The 19,676-nt window shown below is 41.3% G+C and overlaps 1 protein-coding gene across 1 annotated transcript in view; it reads right to left on the bottom strand.

The window, feature by feature from the left end:
- Positions 1-3,500: 3,500 nt before the first annotated feature.
- EMILIN1 (elastin microfibril interfacer 1) overlaps positions 3,501-19,676 on the bottom strand; it is a 76,061-nt gene continuing 59,885 nt past the window's right edge. Inside the window, exons 6-7 of the mRNA XM_075849272.1 lie at positions 6,689-6,823; positions 3,501-5,080 (exon numbers count right to left, since the gene is read on the bottom strand). Of these exons, the coding sequence (XP_075705387.1) occupies positions 4,746-5,080; positions 6,689-6,823 (470 nt within the window). The 3' untranslated portion in view covers positions 3,501-4,745. The remainder of the gene's footprint in view (positions 5,081-6,688; positions 6,824-19,676) is intronic.

Below are 19,676 nucleotides of genomic sequence, written 5' to 3'. Positions count from 1 at the left end.
ACATCGCCTCTATAGAGAGCACATAGCGGAGATATCGCCTCTATAGAGAGGACATAGTGGAGACATCACCTCTATAGAGAGGACATAGTGGAGACATCACCTCTATAGAGAGGACACAGTGGAGACATCACCTCTATAGAGAGCACATAGCGGAGATATCACCTCTATAGAGAGGACATAGTGGAGACATCACCTCTATAGAGAGGACATAGTGGAGACATCACCCCTATAGAGAGGACATAGTGGAGACATCACCTCTATAGAGAGGACATAGTGGAGACATCACCTCTATAGAGAGGACATAGTGGAGACATCACCTCTATAGAGAGGACATAGTGGAGACATCACCTCTAGCGCTCACTACGATATGGTGGAGATACCCCCGAGTATTGCCATGTGGTGGAGCAAAGATTTGTAGACACTGAAGCGCCTAGGGAGAGTGTCAGGGACTGCAAGGGGTTAAGAAAGGATGGAACGGTTTAAAATAATGCCCAGGATCAGGATTGGTCAACAAGGGGTAAGAGGGGCGTGGTTAAGAAGATATAAGGCAGAGGTTTGGAGCAGGAAGCCCTCTTACCTTCAAGCTGCAGTGGAAGAAACACCCGCCCTCCCTCCCCTGGTGGTTTTGGTTTTGTTTTTTAAAAAATTTTCTACGGTTATATTCTTGTTCTGGCGTTTTTCTGGTTTTTTCGTAGATGTCACAGCTGGCGGAAAGTACGGCAGATGAAGACGGAGGTAGCACCCTACATGCCTGATGGAGACAGGGAGCATCGGCATTTCAGGAGGAGAGGAAATAAATAAATATATATATGTCTTCATGCCGATGGTTGTAAATAATAATAAAGCTGTGGCCACTTCCACATTTGCATAAAGAAGGTGTTGGTGTGTTAATTCAAAGAAGGATGGTTAAGGTCCTGGGCAGGTAAAGTGGATAATGGGTCCTTGCAGTCCTCCAAAAATTCCTTAGGACTGGCGGGAAATGGTGGTACGAGATCTTTAATCTTCTTTGTCTAATATGAAGAGTTGGGGGTAAAGTTTGGGCCAGTTCCAGCTTTCGTGTTTGTTTTTCTGGTCAGACAGGGTGCATCACCTGTTAATACTGAAGGGGGCGCTACTCTCCTTGTTATCCTTAGGACCTAAAGTTCCACCCCAATCCTATTCCTTTAGAAAGGCCGCTGCACATGTAGGACCTACACCCCTAGGCTGTGGTTGGGCAGTGATTTTCGGCAGCTGTAGGACGTAATATTTGGGCACTGGATGGAACTTCATGAAAGGTGCGGTATTTATAGCTGTTTGGCCGGGGCTGAGTCGTAGTGGTTGATCTTGAATGAGGACGTGCGGTGGGTGTGATAGAAGAGTCGGCCTTCGTGTTATTCCTGAACCTTTTCTTTTTGTATCTTTGACCTCATCATTTTATAGACGATTTTACTCATTTTGTTTTGTTTTTTTTTAAACAATAAACTTTATTGAAATTGAAAAACTATACAACAAAAGATAAGAATAATACGAGTGTGGCTCAGCTGCACCACGTCCGGCTTATAATCCGGCTATAGTGGGTTCTGGCTCAGCCAGCGTTGTGGTACCGGATTCTGGGGGTAACAGGAGATGACATCCAGGCAGTTCTGCTGGCGGCCGCCCGTGGTTGTTACGAGGGAACGCTGCCGTCAGTTCTTGGCTGTGCTTTGTGACTTGGACAGATGAGGGGGTGTGAATGATGACGACAGACGTTTTATTGTCAGCAGAACCGCGACTTCTCACTTATGTGCCAGACAGGTGGCGACGTCACATCATAAGATATGAGGTAAAAAGAAAAGGACACTCAGGAAATGTCTGAGCCTTCGCGGGTAGAGCCGTCCCCCAATTATACTGACGGCCATGCTGCGTTCGGTAATTAACGTGGACTTAGGAGCAGTGAGCAGATCCCATCGATCTTGACCTTCAGGAGGACGTCTCCTCACGTCAGAGCTGCTCTCATCATTCCCGAGCTCTGGAAGGAAGCTGGGCTGTGATTGGCTGGACGGTTTTCATGAATGCCGTCTTAGCGCTTGATGTGCTCGGCGCCCGTTCTGTAGAGATTACGGCTGGAGTCCTGGTGGATGGAAGGAACTTACTTCTTATTGACACTAGTGATCATAGGGTGATCGTTTCCTCCTCTCTGCACATGCCCAGAACCAACTCACCCGTTTCTCTCATCCTCAGGGGCGTGGCTATAGGAGTGCAGTCACTACAGAGCCATGCGGCCCCCTGCCACATAAGAAGACACCAGTATTATAAATGGCAGGTGCCAGGAGGGAGCCCAGGGCCTCGGATTATATCTCTGCTCTGCCTGGAAATAACGGATAAATCAGACGGCTGAATAGAAGGCTCATGTATGAGACTGAAGAGAAGAAGAGGGGGGTCACCCCCACATTATTCACCCCCCATCATTCACCCCCGCATCATACACCCCCCCATCATTCACCAAGCATCATTCACCCCCCCATCATTCACCCCCCATCATTCACCCCGGCATCACTCACCCCCCCATCATTCACCCCGGCATCATTCACCCCCCATCATTCACCAAGCATCATTCACCAAGCATCATTCACCCCCCCATCATTCACCAAGCATCATTCACCCCCCCCCATCACTCACCCCCCCATCATTCACCCCCGCATCATTCACCCCGCATCATTCACCTCCCCATCATTCACCAAGCATCATTCACCCCCCATCACTCACCCCCCCATCATTCACCCCGGCATCATTCACCCCCCATCATTCACCAAGCATCATTCACCCCCCCATCATTCACCAAGCATCATTCACCCCCCATCACTCACCCCCCATCATTCACCCCCGCATCATTCACCCCCCATCACTCACCCCCCCATCATTCAACCCCGCATCATTCACCCCCCATCATTCACCAAGCATCATTCACCCCCCATCATTCACCCCCCCATCATTCACCAAGCATCATTCACCCCCCCATCACTCACCCCCCCATCATTCACCCCCCATCATTCACCCCCCATCATTCACCCCCCATCATTCACCCCCCCATCATTCACCCCCGCCTCATTCACCCCCACATCACTCACCCCTCCATCATTCCCCCCTGCATCACTCATCCCCAGCATCATTCACCCCTGCATCATTCACCCCCCATCATTCACGCCCCCATCATTCACCTCCCATCATTCGCCTCCCCATCATTCACCCCTCATCATTCACCCCTCATCATTCATCCCTCTTCATTCACCCATCATCATTCACCCCCCATCTTTCACCCCCGCATCGTTCACCCCCCATCATTCACCCCTCATCATTCGCCTCCCCATCATTCACCCCTCTTCATTCATCCCTCATCATTCACCCCCCATCATTCACCCCTCATCATTCACCCCCGCATCATTCACCCCTCATCATTCACCCCTCATCATTCACCCCTCATCATTCACCCCCGCATCGTTCACCCCCCATCATTCGCCTCCCCATCATTCACCCCCCATCATTCACCCCCCCATCATTCACTTCCACTAATGAGACAAGTTCAGACTCTGAGCCCAGTAGATGGGATACAGGTGACCATTATTTATCCACGGTAAAGCAGAGGGGAAAGGGCTCATTCTTCTTCATAAATATATAAATAAGTAGGCGTGGTCTGCGGGGGAACATTCATGGACGTATCTCTGATGTCGAGAGCAGATATTATGTCTTCAGCTCTCCTCAGGTCACGTTCCATGTGGTCTCCACCATAGAGTCCTTCTCATAGGTCCCAGATATTCAGTCATAAATATGCAGAGTAGAAGGGGCAGCGCAGGGGTCTCGTCTGTAACTCATAACTGGTGTAACAAGATGGAGGGCATAGTACATGCTGTCCATTCATTTCATGTGGGGTCATCGGGGGGCTCATGTCCTCGCTGTCTGACACATGTGAGACAATCCGTGTTACTAGGAGTATTCGCTCTTCTGTATTGTTAGTATTTGGGTGTAAAGACGTTTTCTGATGACAGACCTCAAGGAAATGTCACTCTAAAGGGCCGGGAGCTGAGAACTCTTCTGATCTCGAGACTGAGGGGTCCCCTTCTTGGTACTAACCAGAGTGGTGGGCACACATGAAGTGAATGGAAACCTAAGTGTGTTCTCCAGATCAGCAGGGGACACTAGCTGCCAGCGATCAATGATTTGACTTTAGGAGACATCTGATGGACATGCTATAATATCTGTCATTAGAGAACCCCTTTACTATCAGAGGTCTGCCTGTGTATGTACCAGAACATTGACTGCAGCAGAATCCCTGTCCGTCACCCCCCCCCCCCCATTGTGAGACTTCTTTTGGGTTGCTGAAGGTTGTTACCTCCTCACCAGGTGTCATCATGACAGGAGGTTAAGGTGGCTACGGCTCCATGAGTGAATGTGGCAGGACTGTGCATACATGGAGGGCCCATCGCCGCCTCTCAGAGCTGGGGGTCTTTGTGCTTGGGATAACATCTATAAGTGGTTTTATCATGGGGATTACGGAACGAGTGAGGTACATTGTGGTGTTAATACTTGATAGCACGGGCTCGGTGTAGCTGATGTTCTGCAGTGGTCTCCAGGGCTCAGTAGCTGAGGGTACAGGGGCTCCTCATATTCTTCTCTTGAGTCCCTACAGTTGTCACAGCTGAAAGTTTTTAAACTGGTCATGAATGCTTGGTGCCCTTCTTCTTTTGCTTATATATAGAATGATCTCCTCAGAAGGACTGAACCAGTGTGGTCTATTCGAAGTCAGCTTCCCCCTCATATAAGAGTATTCCATTAAAGATTGTCAAAGGCTCATCAGAATACGCCAGGCGCCCCGTCACCAGGTCTATACAGATGGTGTCCCCAGCATTCAGCTGCAGAATAATATTGAAGACTGCCAGTGAGCCAGGGGGCGTCTTATTCTCCACCAGGGGCTTCTTCTCAAGGCCCTCAGGCTGGTAGCCCGCTGAATCCACACGAGCAATGCCTATGTTTGACTTGGAGAGGACAGCTTCAATCTTCTCATCCTTGTAGCCAGTCAAAATGGCGCTGAAGTAGTATCGCCCTGCCAGTGGTGCCGTGAATATACCTGCCGAGACAAAAAACAAGCCTTGTTACTGGAAGGATCTTAGATGGTTAATATCACTGTCCTATGAAGCCTTTCACAGCAGGAAACGCCAGTCCCGTTTTTTGGAGGAAATGTTATTAATGAAATGGATCATGAGGGATTCTACTCACTGCTATGAGGTTCAGACTAATATCACGGAGCCTCGTCGTCCACCATAAGTTTTTTTTTGTTACAAGTCCCGTCACTAAAAATATGAATGGTTGGAGGTCAATTTGTCATCAGTGTAGCTGAGCGGGGATGCGGATCCCTCTTCACAGCAGGCTTCGCATATAACCCGCATTACCCAAACATGGTGAGAACTTCTACCCCACAACACTTGGCTCGTAGTATCAGGCGGTGGCTATGACGTTCAGGGTCTGAGCTCACCGACTTTCTTCCCCGGTCTACTCATTAGCAGTGGTCATAGCATTGGAACCTCCATGAATGTGTATGGTATCACCATTACTGGTATAACTACGAGACAGAAGACACATAGACACAAGGCCTGAGGTGAAGATGCCTTCAAAAGTAACATCATCAAAAACTACTATAAAAAGCCATGAAATGGCGAAATCTCACTAATCTTCCTCCCGCTGATGTTTTCCCTTATAATTCCATCGGTTCTCTTCGGCTCACTATGGTGAACTGCTGGTGATCTCTCTTCTGCTGATCGTCCCAGGAGTCCTCATGATGTGGTCATGGCTGTGTGGAGATCATAACATCTGCTGTACATCTCCCTCTTTATCACTTTGGCCATGTGTTTGAGGTCATTTTATAGCTACAGAATAAAATTAGGATCTATAAGCCACCTCTCTGATGATGTGGAACTCGGTGGGATTGGCCCACCAAAATACCAGAAGATCCTCCGGTGAGCTTAGTCTCTGACAAAATAATGAGCCCCAAAGGTCGAGCAGAATACAACCCCATTGGGTGGAGAGTCAATCACTTGCCATTAGGGTCAATTTCAAAAAGTTGTATTCTCAACTCACACATTTATGTCATATCCTCAGGATAAGCAATAAATGTGTGATAGGTGCGGGTCCCACCTCGTCTGTACGGCTGTTTACGTAACTCCCATGGAACTGAATGGAGAGAGTTGCCCATCTACGTGGCCGCCTTCCCCTTCATTCTCCTCCAGGTGGGATGGTGGTTGGAGGATACAGTTTTCCACATAGGTATCCTGTAAATATGCCATAATTGGGGGAGTTGGGAGTGCCCCTTTACGGGTGGATTCCCTAATAACCTATTAGACCTAGTCCAGTACAAGTGTTGCCTGATGAATGAGAACCTGTTTTTACTTTTCTGCCCAGAAGATTCCAGTAAAAGAACCACAACCCCAAAGCTCCACAACGCTCATCAGGTGGTTGCAGAGGAGACACCCACAGGAACCAGAATAGGGAAGAAAGAGACAAAAAGATCTGCCGGGTACTCCCCTCCCCCAGCTGCAGGAGGAAAGTTTATGTATGTAAAGGTACCTATTTTGATTGAAGTCCTGTGAGGACAACTATAGTATCGATGGTTAGAACTGGACACGGAGCCCTGACTTCTTCTAAGGTGGACGCAGGAATAAGAGAGGAAGCTTCTGCTCACCTGTTGATGCATCGTAGGCGTTCCCATCATTTACCAAAAGTTTGTCGAATCCAATTGTTCCATAATCTGTGAGTGGGTAAGTGAGAGCTGCTGAGAAGGAGATGTGAGCAGCTTCAGGGGACAATCCAATGAGACCTAAAATCAGAAATGTAGATGTTTTACGGGACACAGAATGGAAACCGAGTTATTTCCCCATGATGTATGAAGCGGAGACACGGGGAAGCTCGAGGAAGACGTAGAATGTTCAGTGGTCATCATCTTATAATACCGAAGGTTCTCCCAATGCACCCAGTCTAAACACCCCACTATGTGGACCATTCAGAATAACGAATAATTGTCTTACCTGTTAGATGGTGGGACATTGTAAAAGAACCAAACAAATCCAAGATCTTCTGTCCATGTATGTAATGATCTAGTGATATCTGATGTTCTCCTGTCCATGTATGTAATGATCTAGTGGTGATATCTGATTTTCTCCTGTCCATGTATGTAATGATCTAGTGGTGATATCTGATGTTCTCCTGTCATGTATTGCATGATCTAGTGGTGATATCTGATGTTCTCCTGTCCATGTATGTAATGATCTAGTGATGATATCTGATGTTCTCCTGTCCATGTATGTAATGATCTAGTGATGATATCTGATGTTCTCCTGTCCATGTATGTAATGATCTAGTGGTGATATCTGATGTTCTCCTGTCATGTATGTAATGATCTAGTGGTGATATCTGATGTTCTCCTGTCCATGTATGTAATGATCTAGTGGTGATATCTGATGTTCTCCTGTCCATGTATGTAATGATCTAGTGATGATATCTGATGTTCTCCTGTCCATGTATGTAATGATCTAGTGATGATATCTGATGTTCTCCTGTCCATGTATGTAATGATCTAGTGATGATATCTGATGTCCTCCTGTCCATGTATGTAATGATCTAGTGGTGATATCTGATGTTCTCCTGTCCATGTATGTAATGATCTAGTGATGATATCTGATGTTCTCCTGTCATGTATGTAATGATCTAGTGATATCTGATGTTCTCCTGTCCATGTATGTAATGATCTATTGATGATATCTGATGTTCTCCCGTCATGTATGTAATGATCTAGTGATGATATCTGATGTTCTCCTGTCCATGTATGTAATGATCTAGTGGTGATATCTGATGTTCTCCTGTCATGTATGTAATGATCTAGTGGTGATATCTGATGTTCTCCTGTCCATGTATGTAATGATCTAGTGGTGATATCTGATGTTCTCCTGTCATGTATGTAATGATCTAGTGGTGATATCTGATGTTCTCCTGTCCATGTATGTAATGATCTAGTGGTGATATCTGATGTTCTCCTGTCATGTATGTAATGATCTAGTGGTGATATCTGATGTTCTCCTGTACATGTATGTAATGATCTAGTGATGATATCTGATGTTCTCCTGTCCATGTATGTAATGATCTAGTGGTGATATCTGATGTTCTCCTGTCATGTATGTAATGATCTAGTGGTGATATCTGATGTGCTCCTGTCATGTATGTAATGATCTAGTGGTGATATCTGATGTTCTCCTGCCCATGTATGTAATGATCTAGTGGTGATATCTGATGTTCTCCTGTCATGTATGTAATGATCTAGTGGTGATATTTGATGTTCTCCTGTACATGTATGTAATGATCTAGTGGTGATATCTGATGTTCTCCTGTCCATGTGTGTAATGATCTAGTGGTGATATCTGATGTTCTCCTGTCATGTATGTAATGATCTAGTGGTGATATCTGATGTTCTCCTGTCCATGTATGTAATGATCTAGTGATATCTGATGTTCTCCTGTCCATGTATGTAATGATCTAGTGATGATATCTGATGTTCTCCTGTCCATGTATGTAATGATCTAGTGATGATATCTGATGTTCTCCTGTCCATGTATGTAATGATCTAGTGATGATATCTGATGTTCTCCTGTCCATGTATGTAATGATCTAGTGATGATATCTGATGTTCTCCTCTCCATGTATGTAATGATCTAGTGGTGATATCTGATGTTCTACTGTCCATGTATGTAATGATCTAGTGATGATATCTGATGTTCTACTGTCCATGTATGTAATGATCTAGTGGTGATATCTGATGTTCTCCTGTCATGTATGTAATGATCTAGTGATGATATCTGAGGTTCTCCTGTACATGTATGTAATGATCTAGTGATGATATCTGATGTTCTCCTGTCCATGTATGTAAAGATCTAGTGGTGATATCTGATGTTCTCCTGTCCATGTATGTAATGATCTAGTGGTGATATCTGATGTTCTCCTGTCCATGTATGTAATGATCTAGTGGTGATATCTGATGTTCTCCTGTCATGTGTGTAATGATCTAGTGATGATATCTGATGTTCCCCTGTACATGTATGTAATGATCTAGTGATATCTGATGTTCTCCTGTCCATGTATGTAATGATCTAGTGATATCTGATGTTCTCCTGTCCATGTATGTAATTATCTAGTGGTGATATCTGATGTTCTCCTGTCCATGTATGTAATGATCTAGTGGTGATATCTGATGTTCTCCTGTCATGTATGTAATGATCTAGTGGTGATATCTGATGTTCTCCTGTCATGTATGTAATGATCTAGTGATGATATCTGATGTTCTCCTGTCCATGTATGTAATGATCTAGTGATGATATCTGATGTTCTCCTGTCCATGTATGTAATGATCTAGTGATGATATCTGATGTTCTCCTGTCCATGTATGTAATGATCTAGTGATGATATCTGATGTTCTCCTGTCCATGTATGTAATGATCTAGTGGTGATATCTGATGTTCTCCTGTCCATGTATGTAATGATCTAGTGGTGATATCTGATGTTCTCCTGTCCATGTATGTAATGATCTAGTGGTGATATCTGATGTTCTCCTGTACATGCGTGTAATGATCTAGTGGTGATATCTGATGTTCTCCTGTCCATGTATGTAATGATCTAGTGATGATATCTGATGTTCTCCTGTACATGTATGTAATGATCTAGTGGTGATATCTGATGTTCTCCTGTACATGTATGTAATGATCTAGTGATGATATCTGATGTTCTCCTGTACATGCGTGTAATGATCTAGTGATGATATCTGATGTTCTCCTGTCATGTATGTAATGATCTAGTGGTGATATCTGATGTTCTCCTGTCCATGTATGTAATGATCTAGTGGTGATATCTGATGTTCTCCTGTCCATGTATGTAATGATCTAGTGGTGATATCTGATGTTCTCCTGTCCATGTATGTAATGATCTAGTGATATCTGATGTTCCCCTGTCCATGTATGTAATGATCTAGTGATGATATCTGATGTTCTCCTGTACATGTATGTAATGATCTAGTGGTGACATCTGATGTTCTCCTGTCATGTATGTAATGATCTAGTGGTGATATCTGATGTCCTCCTGTCATGTATGTAATGATCTAGTGGTGATATCTGATGTTCTCCTGTCCATGTATGTAATGATCTAGTGATGATATCTGATGTTCTCCTGTCATGTATGTAATGATCTAGTGATGATATCTGATGTTCTCCTGTCCATGTATGTAATGATCTAGTGATGATATCTGATGTTCTCCTGTCCATTTATGTAATGATCTAGTGATGATATCTGATGTTCTCCTGTCATGTATGTAATGATCTAGTGATGATATCTGATGTTCTCCTGTCCATGTGTGTAATGATCTAGTGATGATATCTGATGTTCTCCTGTCATGTATGTAATGATCTAGTGATGATATCTGATGTTCTCCTGTCCATGTATGTAATGATCTAGTGGTGATATCTGATGTTCTCCTGTCCATGTATGTAATGATCTAGTGGTGATATCTGATGTTCTCCTGTCCATGTATGTAATGATCTAGTGATGATATCTGATGTTCTCCTGTCCATGTATGTAATGATCTAGTGATGATATCTGATGTTCTCCTGTCCATGTATGTAATGATCTAGTGATGATATCTGATGTTCTCCTGTCCATGTATGTAATGATCTAGTGATGATATCTGATGTTCTCCTGTCATGTATGTAATGATCTAGTGATGATATCTGATGTTCTCCTGTCCATGTATGTAATGATCTAGTGATGATATCTGATGTTCTCCTGTCCATGTATGTAATGATCTAGTGATGATATCTGATGTTCTCCTGTCCATGTATGTAATGATCTAGTGATGATATCTGATGTTCTCCTGTCCATGTATGTAATGATCTAGTGATGATATCTGATGTTCTCCTGTCCATGTATGTAATGATCTAGTGGTGATATCTGATGTTCTCCTGTCCATGTATGTAATGATCTAGTGATGATATCTGATGTTCTCCTGTCCATGTATGTAATGATCTAGTGGTGATATCTGATGTTCTCCTGTCCATGTATGTAATGATCTAGTGGTGATATCTGATGTTCTCCTGTCCATGTATGTAATGATCTAGTGGTGATATCTGATGTTCTCCTGTCATGTATGTAATGATCTAGTGATGATATCTGATGTTCTCCTGTCATGTATGTAATGGACAGGAGAACATCAGATATCACCACTAGATCATGTATGTAATGATCTAGTGGTGATATCTGATGTTCTCCTGTCCATGTATGTAATGATCTAGTGATGATATCTGATGTTCCCCTGTCCATGTATGTAATGATCTAGTGATGATATCTGATGTTCTCCTGTCCATGTATGTAATGATCTAGTGATGATATCTGATGTTCTCCTGTACATGTATGTAATGATCTAGTGGTGATATCTGATGTCCTCTTGTCCATGTATGTAATGATCTAGTGATGATATCTGGTGTTCTCCTGTCATGTATGTAATGATCTAGTGGTGACATCTGATGTTCTCCTGTCCATGTATGTAATGATCTAGTGGTGATATCTGATGTTCTCCTGTCCATGTATGTAATGATCTAGTGGTGATATCTGATGTTCTCCTGTCATGTATGTAATGATCTAGTGATGATATCTGATGTTCTCCTGTCCATGTATGTAATGATCTAGTGATGATATCTGATGTTCTCCTGTCCATGTATGTAATGATCTAGTGATGATATCTGATGTTCTCCTGTCCATGTATGTAATGATCTAGTGATGATATCTGATGTTCTCCTGTCATGTATGTAATGATCTAGTGATGATATCTGATGTTCTCCTGTCCATGTATGTAATGATCTAGTGATGATATCTGATGTTCTCCTATCATGTATGTAATGATCTAGTGATGATATCTGATGTTCTCCTGTCCATGTGTGTAATGATCTAGTGATGATATCTGATGTCCTCCTGTCCATGTATGTAATGATCTAGTGATGATATCTGATGTTCTCCTGTCATGTATGTAATGATCTAGTGATGATATCTGATGTTCTCCTGTCCATGTGTGTAATGATCTAGTGAAGATATCGGATGTCCTCCTGTCCATGTATGTAATGATCTAGGGATGATATCTGATGTTCTCCTGTCATGTATGTAATGATCTAGTGATGATATCTGATGTTCTCCTGTCCATGTGTGTAATGATCTAGTGATGATATCTGATGTTCTCCTGTCATGTATGTAATGATCTAGTGATGATATCTGATGTTCTCCTGTCCATGTATGTAATGATCTAGTGATGATATCTGATGTTCTCCTGTCCATGTATGTAATGATCTAGTGGTGATATCTGATGTTCTCCTGTCCATGTATGTAATGATCTAGTGATGATATCTGATGTTCTCCTGTCCATGTATGTAATGATCTAGTGGTGATATCTGATGTTCTCCTGTCCATGTATGTAATGATCTAGTGGTGATATCTGATGTTCCCCTGTCCATGTATGTAATGATCTAGTGGTGATATCTGATGTCCTCCTGTACATGTATGTAATGATCTAGTGGTGATATCTGATGTTCCCCTGTCATGTATGTAATGATCTAGTGGTGATATCTGATGTTCTCCTGTCCATGTATGTAATGATCTAGTGGTGATATCTGATGTTCTCCTGACCATGTATGTAATGATCTAGTGGTGATATCTGATGTTCTCCTGTCCATGTATGTAATGATCTAGTGATGATATCTGATGTTCTCCTGTCCATGTATGTAATGATCTAGTAGTGATATCTGATGTTCTCCTGTCCATGTATGTAATGATCTAGTGGTGATATCTGATGTTCTCCTGTCCATGTATGTAATGATCTAGTGGTGATATCTGATGTTCTCCTGTCCATGTATGTAATGATCTAGTGATGATATCTGATGTTCCCCTGTCCATGTATGTAATGATCTAGTGATGATATCTGATGTTCTCCTGTCCATGTATGTAATGATCTAGTGATGATATCTGATGTTCTCCTGTACATGTATGTAATGATCTAGTGGTGATATCTGATGTCCTCCTGTCCATGTATGTAATGATCTAGTGATGATATCTGGTGTTCTCCTGTCATGTATGTAATGATCTAGTGGTGATATCTGATGTTCTCCTGTCCATGTATGTAATGATCTAGTGGTGATATCTGATGTTCTCCTGTCATGTATGTAATGATCTAGTGGTGATATCTGATGTTCTCCTGTCCATGTATGTAATGATCTAGTGGTGATATCTGATGTTCTCCTGTCCATGCGTGTAATGATCTAGTGATGATATCTGATGTTCTCCTGTACATGCGTGTAATGATCTAGTGGTGATATCTGATGTTCACCTGTCCATGTATGTAATGATCTAGTGGTGATATCTGATGTTCCCCTGTCCATGTATGTAATAATCTAGTGATGATATCTGATGTTCTCCTGTCCATGTATGTAATGATCTAGTGGTGATATCTGATGTTCCCCTGTCCATGTATGTAATGATCTAGTGATGATATCTGATGTTCTCCTGTACATGTATGTAATGATCTAGTGGTGACATCTGATGTTCTCCTGTCATGTATGTAATGATCTAGTGGTGACATCTGATGTTCTCCTGTCATGTATGTAATGATCTAGTGATGATATCTGATGTTCTCCTGTCCATGTATGTAATGATCTAGTGATGATATCTGATGTTCTCCTGTTCATGTATGTAATGATCTAGTGATGATATCTGATGTTCTCCTGTCCATGTATGTAATGATCTAGTGGTGATATCTGATGTACTCCTGTCCATGTATGTAATGATCTAGTGGTGATATCTGATGTTCTCCTGTCATGTATGTAATGATCTAGTGATGATATCTGATGTTCTCCTCTCCATGTATGTAATGATCTAGTGGTGATATCTGATGTTCTCCTGTCCATGTATGTAATGATCTAGTGGTGATATCTGATGTTCTCCTCTCCATGTATGTAATGATCTAGTGATGATATCTGATGTTCTCCTGTCCATGTATGTAATGATCTAGTGATGATATCTGATGTTCTCCTGTCCATGTATGTAATGATCTAGTGATGATATCTGATGTTCCCCTGTCCATGTATGTAATGATCTAGTGATGATATCTGATGTTCTCCTGTCCATGTATGTAATGATCTAGTGATGATATCTGATGTTCTCCTGTCCATGTATGTAATGATCTAGTGGTGACATCTGATGTTCTCCTGTCATGTATGTAATGATCTAGTGGTGATATCTGATGTTCTCCTGTCATGTATGTAATGATCTAGTGGTGATATCTGATGTTCTCCTGTACATGTATGTAATGATCTAGTGATGATATCTGATGTTCTCCTGTCCATGTATGTAATGATCTAGTGGTGATATCTGATGTTCTCCTGTTCATGTATGTAATGATCTAGTGGTGATATCTGATGTTCTCCTGTTCATGTATGTAATGATCTAGTGGTGATATCTGATGTTCTCCCGTCATGTATGTAATGATCTAGTGATGATATCTGATGTTCTCCTGTCCATGTATGTAATGATCTAGTGGTGATATCTGATGTTCCCCTGTCATGTATGTAATGATCTAGTGGTGATATCTGATGTTCTCCTGTCCATGTATGTAATGATCTAGTGATGATATCTGATGTTCTCCTGTCCATGTATGTAATGATCTAGTGGTGATATCTGATGTTCTCCTGTCCATGTATGTAATGATCTAGTGATGATATCTGATGTTCTCCTGTCATGTATGTAATGATCTAGTGATGATATCTGATGTTCTCCTGTCCATGTATGTAATGATCTATTGATGATATCTGATGTTCTCCCGTCATGTATGTAATGATCTAGTGGTGATATCTGATGTTCTCCTGTCCATGTATGTAATGATCTAGTGGTGATATCTGATGTTCTCCTGTCCATGTATGTAATGATCTAGTGATGATATCTGATGTTCTCCTGTCCATGTATGTAATGATCTAGTGGTGATATCTGATGTTCTCCTGTCCATGTGTGTAATGATCTAGTGGTGATATCTGATGTTCTCCTGTCATGTATGTAATGATCTAGTGGTGATATCTGATGTTCTCCTGTCCATGTATGTAATGATCTAGTGATATCTGATGTTCTCCTGTCCATGTATGTAATGATCTAGTGATGATATCTGATGTTCTCCTGTCCATGTATGTAATGATCTAGTGGTGATATCTGATGTTCTCCTGTACATGTATGTAATGATCTAGTGATGATATCTGATGTTCTCCTGTCCATGTATGTAATGATCTAGTGATGATATCTGATGTTCTCCTCTCCATGTATGTAATGATCTAGTGGTGATATCTGATGTTCCCCTGTCCATGTATGTAATGATCTAGTGATGATATCTGATGTTCTCCTGTCCATGTATGTAATGATCTAGTGATGATATCTGATGTTCTCCTGTCCATGTATGTAATGATCTAGTGATGATATCTGATGTTCTCCTGTCCATGTATGTAATGATCTAGTGATGATATCTGATGTTCTCCTATCATGTATGTAATGATCTAGTGATGATATCTGATGTTCTCCTGTCCATGTGTGTAATGATCTAGTGATGATATCTGATGTTCTCCTGTCCATGTATGTAATGATCTAGTGATGATATCTGATGTTCTCCTGTCATGTATGTAATGATCTAGTGATGATATCTGATGTTCTCCTGTACATGTATGTAATGATCTAGTGGTGATATCTGATGTTCTCCTGTCCATGTATGTAATGATTTAGTGGTGATATCTGATGTTCTCCTGTCCATGTATGTAATGATCTAGTGGTGATATCTGATGTTCTCCTGTCCATGTATGTAATGATCTAGTGGTGATATCTGATGTTCTCCTGTCCATGTATGTAATGATCTAGTGATGATATCTGATGTTCTCCTGTCATGTATGTAATGATCTAGTGGTGATATCTGATGTTCTCCTGTCATGTATGTAATGATCTAGTGGTGATATCGGATGTTCTCCTGTCATGTATGTAATGATCTAGTGGTGATATCTGATGTTCTCCTGTCATGTATGTAATGATCTAGTGGTGATATCTGATGTTCTCCTGTCATGTATGTAATGATCTAGTGGTGACATCTGATGTTCTCCTGTCATGTATGTAATGATCTAGTGGTGATATCTGATGTTCTCCTGTCCATGTATGTAATGATCTAGTGATGATATCTGATGTTCTCCTGTCCATGTATGTAATGATCTAGTGATGATATCTGATGTTCTCCTGTCCATGTATGTAATGATCTAGTGATGATATCTGATGTTCTCCTGTCCATGTATGTAATGATCTAGTGGTGATATCTGATGTTCCCCTGTCATGTATGTAATGATCTAGTGGTGATATCTGATGTTCTCCTGTCCATGTATGTAATGATCTAGTGATGATATCTGATGTTCTCCTGTCCATGTATGTAATGATATAGTGATGATATCTGATGTTCTCCTGTCCATGTATGTAATGATCTAGTGGTGATATCTGATGTTCTCCTGTACATGTATGTAATGATCTAGTGGTGATATCTGATGTTCTCCTGTACATGTATGTAATGATCTAGTGGTGATATCTGATGTTCTCCTGTCATGTATGTAATGATCTAGTGGTGATATCTGATGTCCTCCTGTACATGTATGTAATGATCTAGTGATGATATCTGATGTTCCCCTGTCCATGTATGTAATGATCTAGTGATGATATCTGATGTTCTCCTGTCCATGTATGTAATGATCTAGTGGTGATATCTGATGTTCCCCTGTCATGTATGTAATGATCTAGTGATGATATCTGATGTTCTCCTGTCCATGTATGTAATGATCTAGTGATGATATCTGATGTTCTCCTGTCCATGTATGTAATGATCTAGTGATGATATCTGATGTTCTCCTGTCCATGTATGTAATGATCTAGTGGTGATATCTGATGTTCCCCTGTCATGTATGTAATGATCTAGTGGTGATATCTGATGTTCTCCTGTCCATGTATGTAATGATCTAGTGGTGATATCTGATGTTCTCCCGTCATGTATGTAATGATCTAGTGGTGATATCTGATGTTCTCCTGTCATGTATGTAATGATCTAGTGGTGATATCTGATGTTCTCCTGTCCATGTATGTAATGATCTAGTGGTGATATCTGATGTTCTCCTGTACATGTATGTAATGATCTAGTGATGATATCTGATGTTCTCCTGTCATGTATGTAATGATCTAGTGGTGATATCTGATGCTCTCCTGTCCATGTATGTAATGATCTAGTGGTGATATCTGATGTTCTCCTGTCCATGTATGTAATGATCTAGTGATGATATCTGATGTTCTCCTGTCCATGTATGTAATGATCTAGTGGTGATATCTGACGTTCTCCTGTCATGTATGTAATGATCTAGTGGTGATATCTGATGTTCTCCTGTCCATGTATGTAATGATCTAGTGGTGATATCTGATGTTCTCCTGTACATGCGTGTAATGATCTAGTGATGATATCTGATGTTCCCCTGTCCATGTATGTAATGATCTAGTGATGATATCTGATGTTCTCCTGTCATGTATGTAATGATCTAGTGATGATATCTGATGTTCTCCTGTCATGTATGTAATGATCTAGTGATGATATCTGATGTTCTCCTGTCCATGTATGTAATGATCTAGTGATGATATCTGATGTTCTCCTGTCCATGTATGTAATGATCTAGTGATGATATCTGATGTTCTCCTGTCCATGTATGTAATGATCTAGTGGTGATATCTGATGTTCTCCTGTACATGCGTGTAATGATCTAGTGGTGATATCTGATGTTCTCCTGTCCATGTATGTAATGATCTAGTGATGATATCTGATGTTCTCCTGTCCATGTATGTAATGATCTAGTGGTGATATCTGATGTTCTCCTGTCATGTATGTAATGATCTAGTGATGATATCTGATGTTCTCCTGTCATGTATGTAATGATCTAGTGGTGATATCTGATGTTCTCCTGTCCATGTATGTAATGATCTAGTGGTGATATCTGATGTTCTCCTGTCCATGTATGTAATGATCTAGTGGTGATATCTGATGTTCTCCTGTACATGTATGTAATGATCTAGTGATGATATCTGATGTTCTCCTGTCATGTATGTAATGATCTAGTGGTGATATCTGATGCTCTCCTGTCCATGTATGTAATGATCTAGTGGTGATATCTGATGTTCTCCTGTCCATGTATGTAATGATCTAGTGATGATATCTGATGTTCTCCTGTCCATGTATGTAATGATCTAGTGGTGATATCTGACGTTCTCCTGTCATGTATGTAATGATCTAGTGGTGATATCTGATGTTCTCCTGTCCATGTATGTAATGATCTAGTGGTGATATCTGATGTTCTCCTGTACATGCGTGTAATGATCTAGTGATGATATCTGATGTTCCCCTGTCCATGTATGTAATGATCTAGTGATGATATCTGATGTTCTCCTGTCATGTATGTAATGATCTAGTGATGATATCTGATGTTCTCCTGTCATGTATGTAATGATCTAGTGATGATATCTGATGTTCTCCTGTCCATGTATGTAATGATCTAGTGATGATATCTGATGTTCTCCTGTCCATGTATGTAATGATCTAGTGATGATATCTGATGTTCTCCTGTCCATGTATGTAATGATCTAGTGGTGATATCTGATGTTCTCCTGTACATGCGTGTAATGATCTAGTGGTGATATCTGATGTTCTCCTGTCCATGTATGTAATGATCTAGTGATGATATCTGATGTTCTCCTGTCCATGTATGTAATGATCTAGTGGTGATATCTGATGTTCTCCTGTCCATGTATGTAATGATCTAGTGGTGATATCTGATGTTCTCCTGTCATGTATGTAATGATCTAGTGATGATATCTGATGTTCTCCTGTCATGTATGTAATGATCTAGTGGTGATATCTGATGTTCTCCTGTCCATGTATGTAATGATCTAGTGGTGATATCTGATGTTCTCCTGTCCATGTATGTAATGATCTAGTGATGATATCTGATGTTCCCCTGTCATGTATGTAATGATCTAGTGGTGATATCTGATGTTCTCCTGTCATGTATGTAATGATCTAGTGGTGATATCTGATGTTCTCCTGTCATGTATGTAATGATCTAGTGATGATATCTGATGTTCTCCTGTACATGTATGTAATGATCTAGTGGTGATATCTGATTTTCTCCTGTCCATGTATGTAATGATCTAGTGATGATATCTGATGTTCTCCTGTACATGTATGTAATGATCTAGTGATGATATCTGATGTTCTCCTGTCCATGTATGTAATGATCTAGTGGTGATATCTGATGTTCTCCTGTCATGTATGTAATGATCTAGTGGTGATATCTGATGTTCTCCTGTCCATGTATGTAATGATCTAGTGGTGATATCTGATGTTCTCCTGTGCATGTATGTAATGATCTAGTGGTGATATCTGATGTTCTCCTGTCATGTATGTAATGATCTAGTGATGATATCTGATGTTCCCCTGTCATGTATGTAATGATCTAGTGATGATATCTGATGTTCTCCTGTCCATGTATGTAATGATC

This window comes from Rhinoderma darwinii, unplaced genomic scaffold, assembly GCF_050947455.1.
Source record: "Rhinoderma darwinii isolate aRhiDar2 unplaced genomic scaffold, aRhiDar2.hap1 Scaffold_728, whole genome shotgun sequence".
In the NCBI taxonomy this organism is placed as follows: Eukaryota; Metazoa; Chordata; class Amphibia; order Anura; family Rhinodermatidae; genus Rhinoderma; species Rhinoderma darwinii.
The sequence above is the reverse complement of the archived record's forward strand: the minus strand, read 5'-3'. Positions and strand labels throughout refer to the sequence as shown.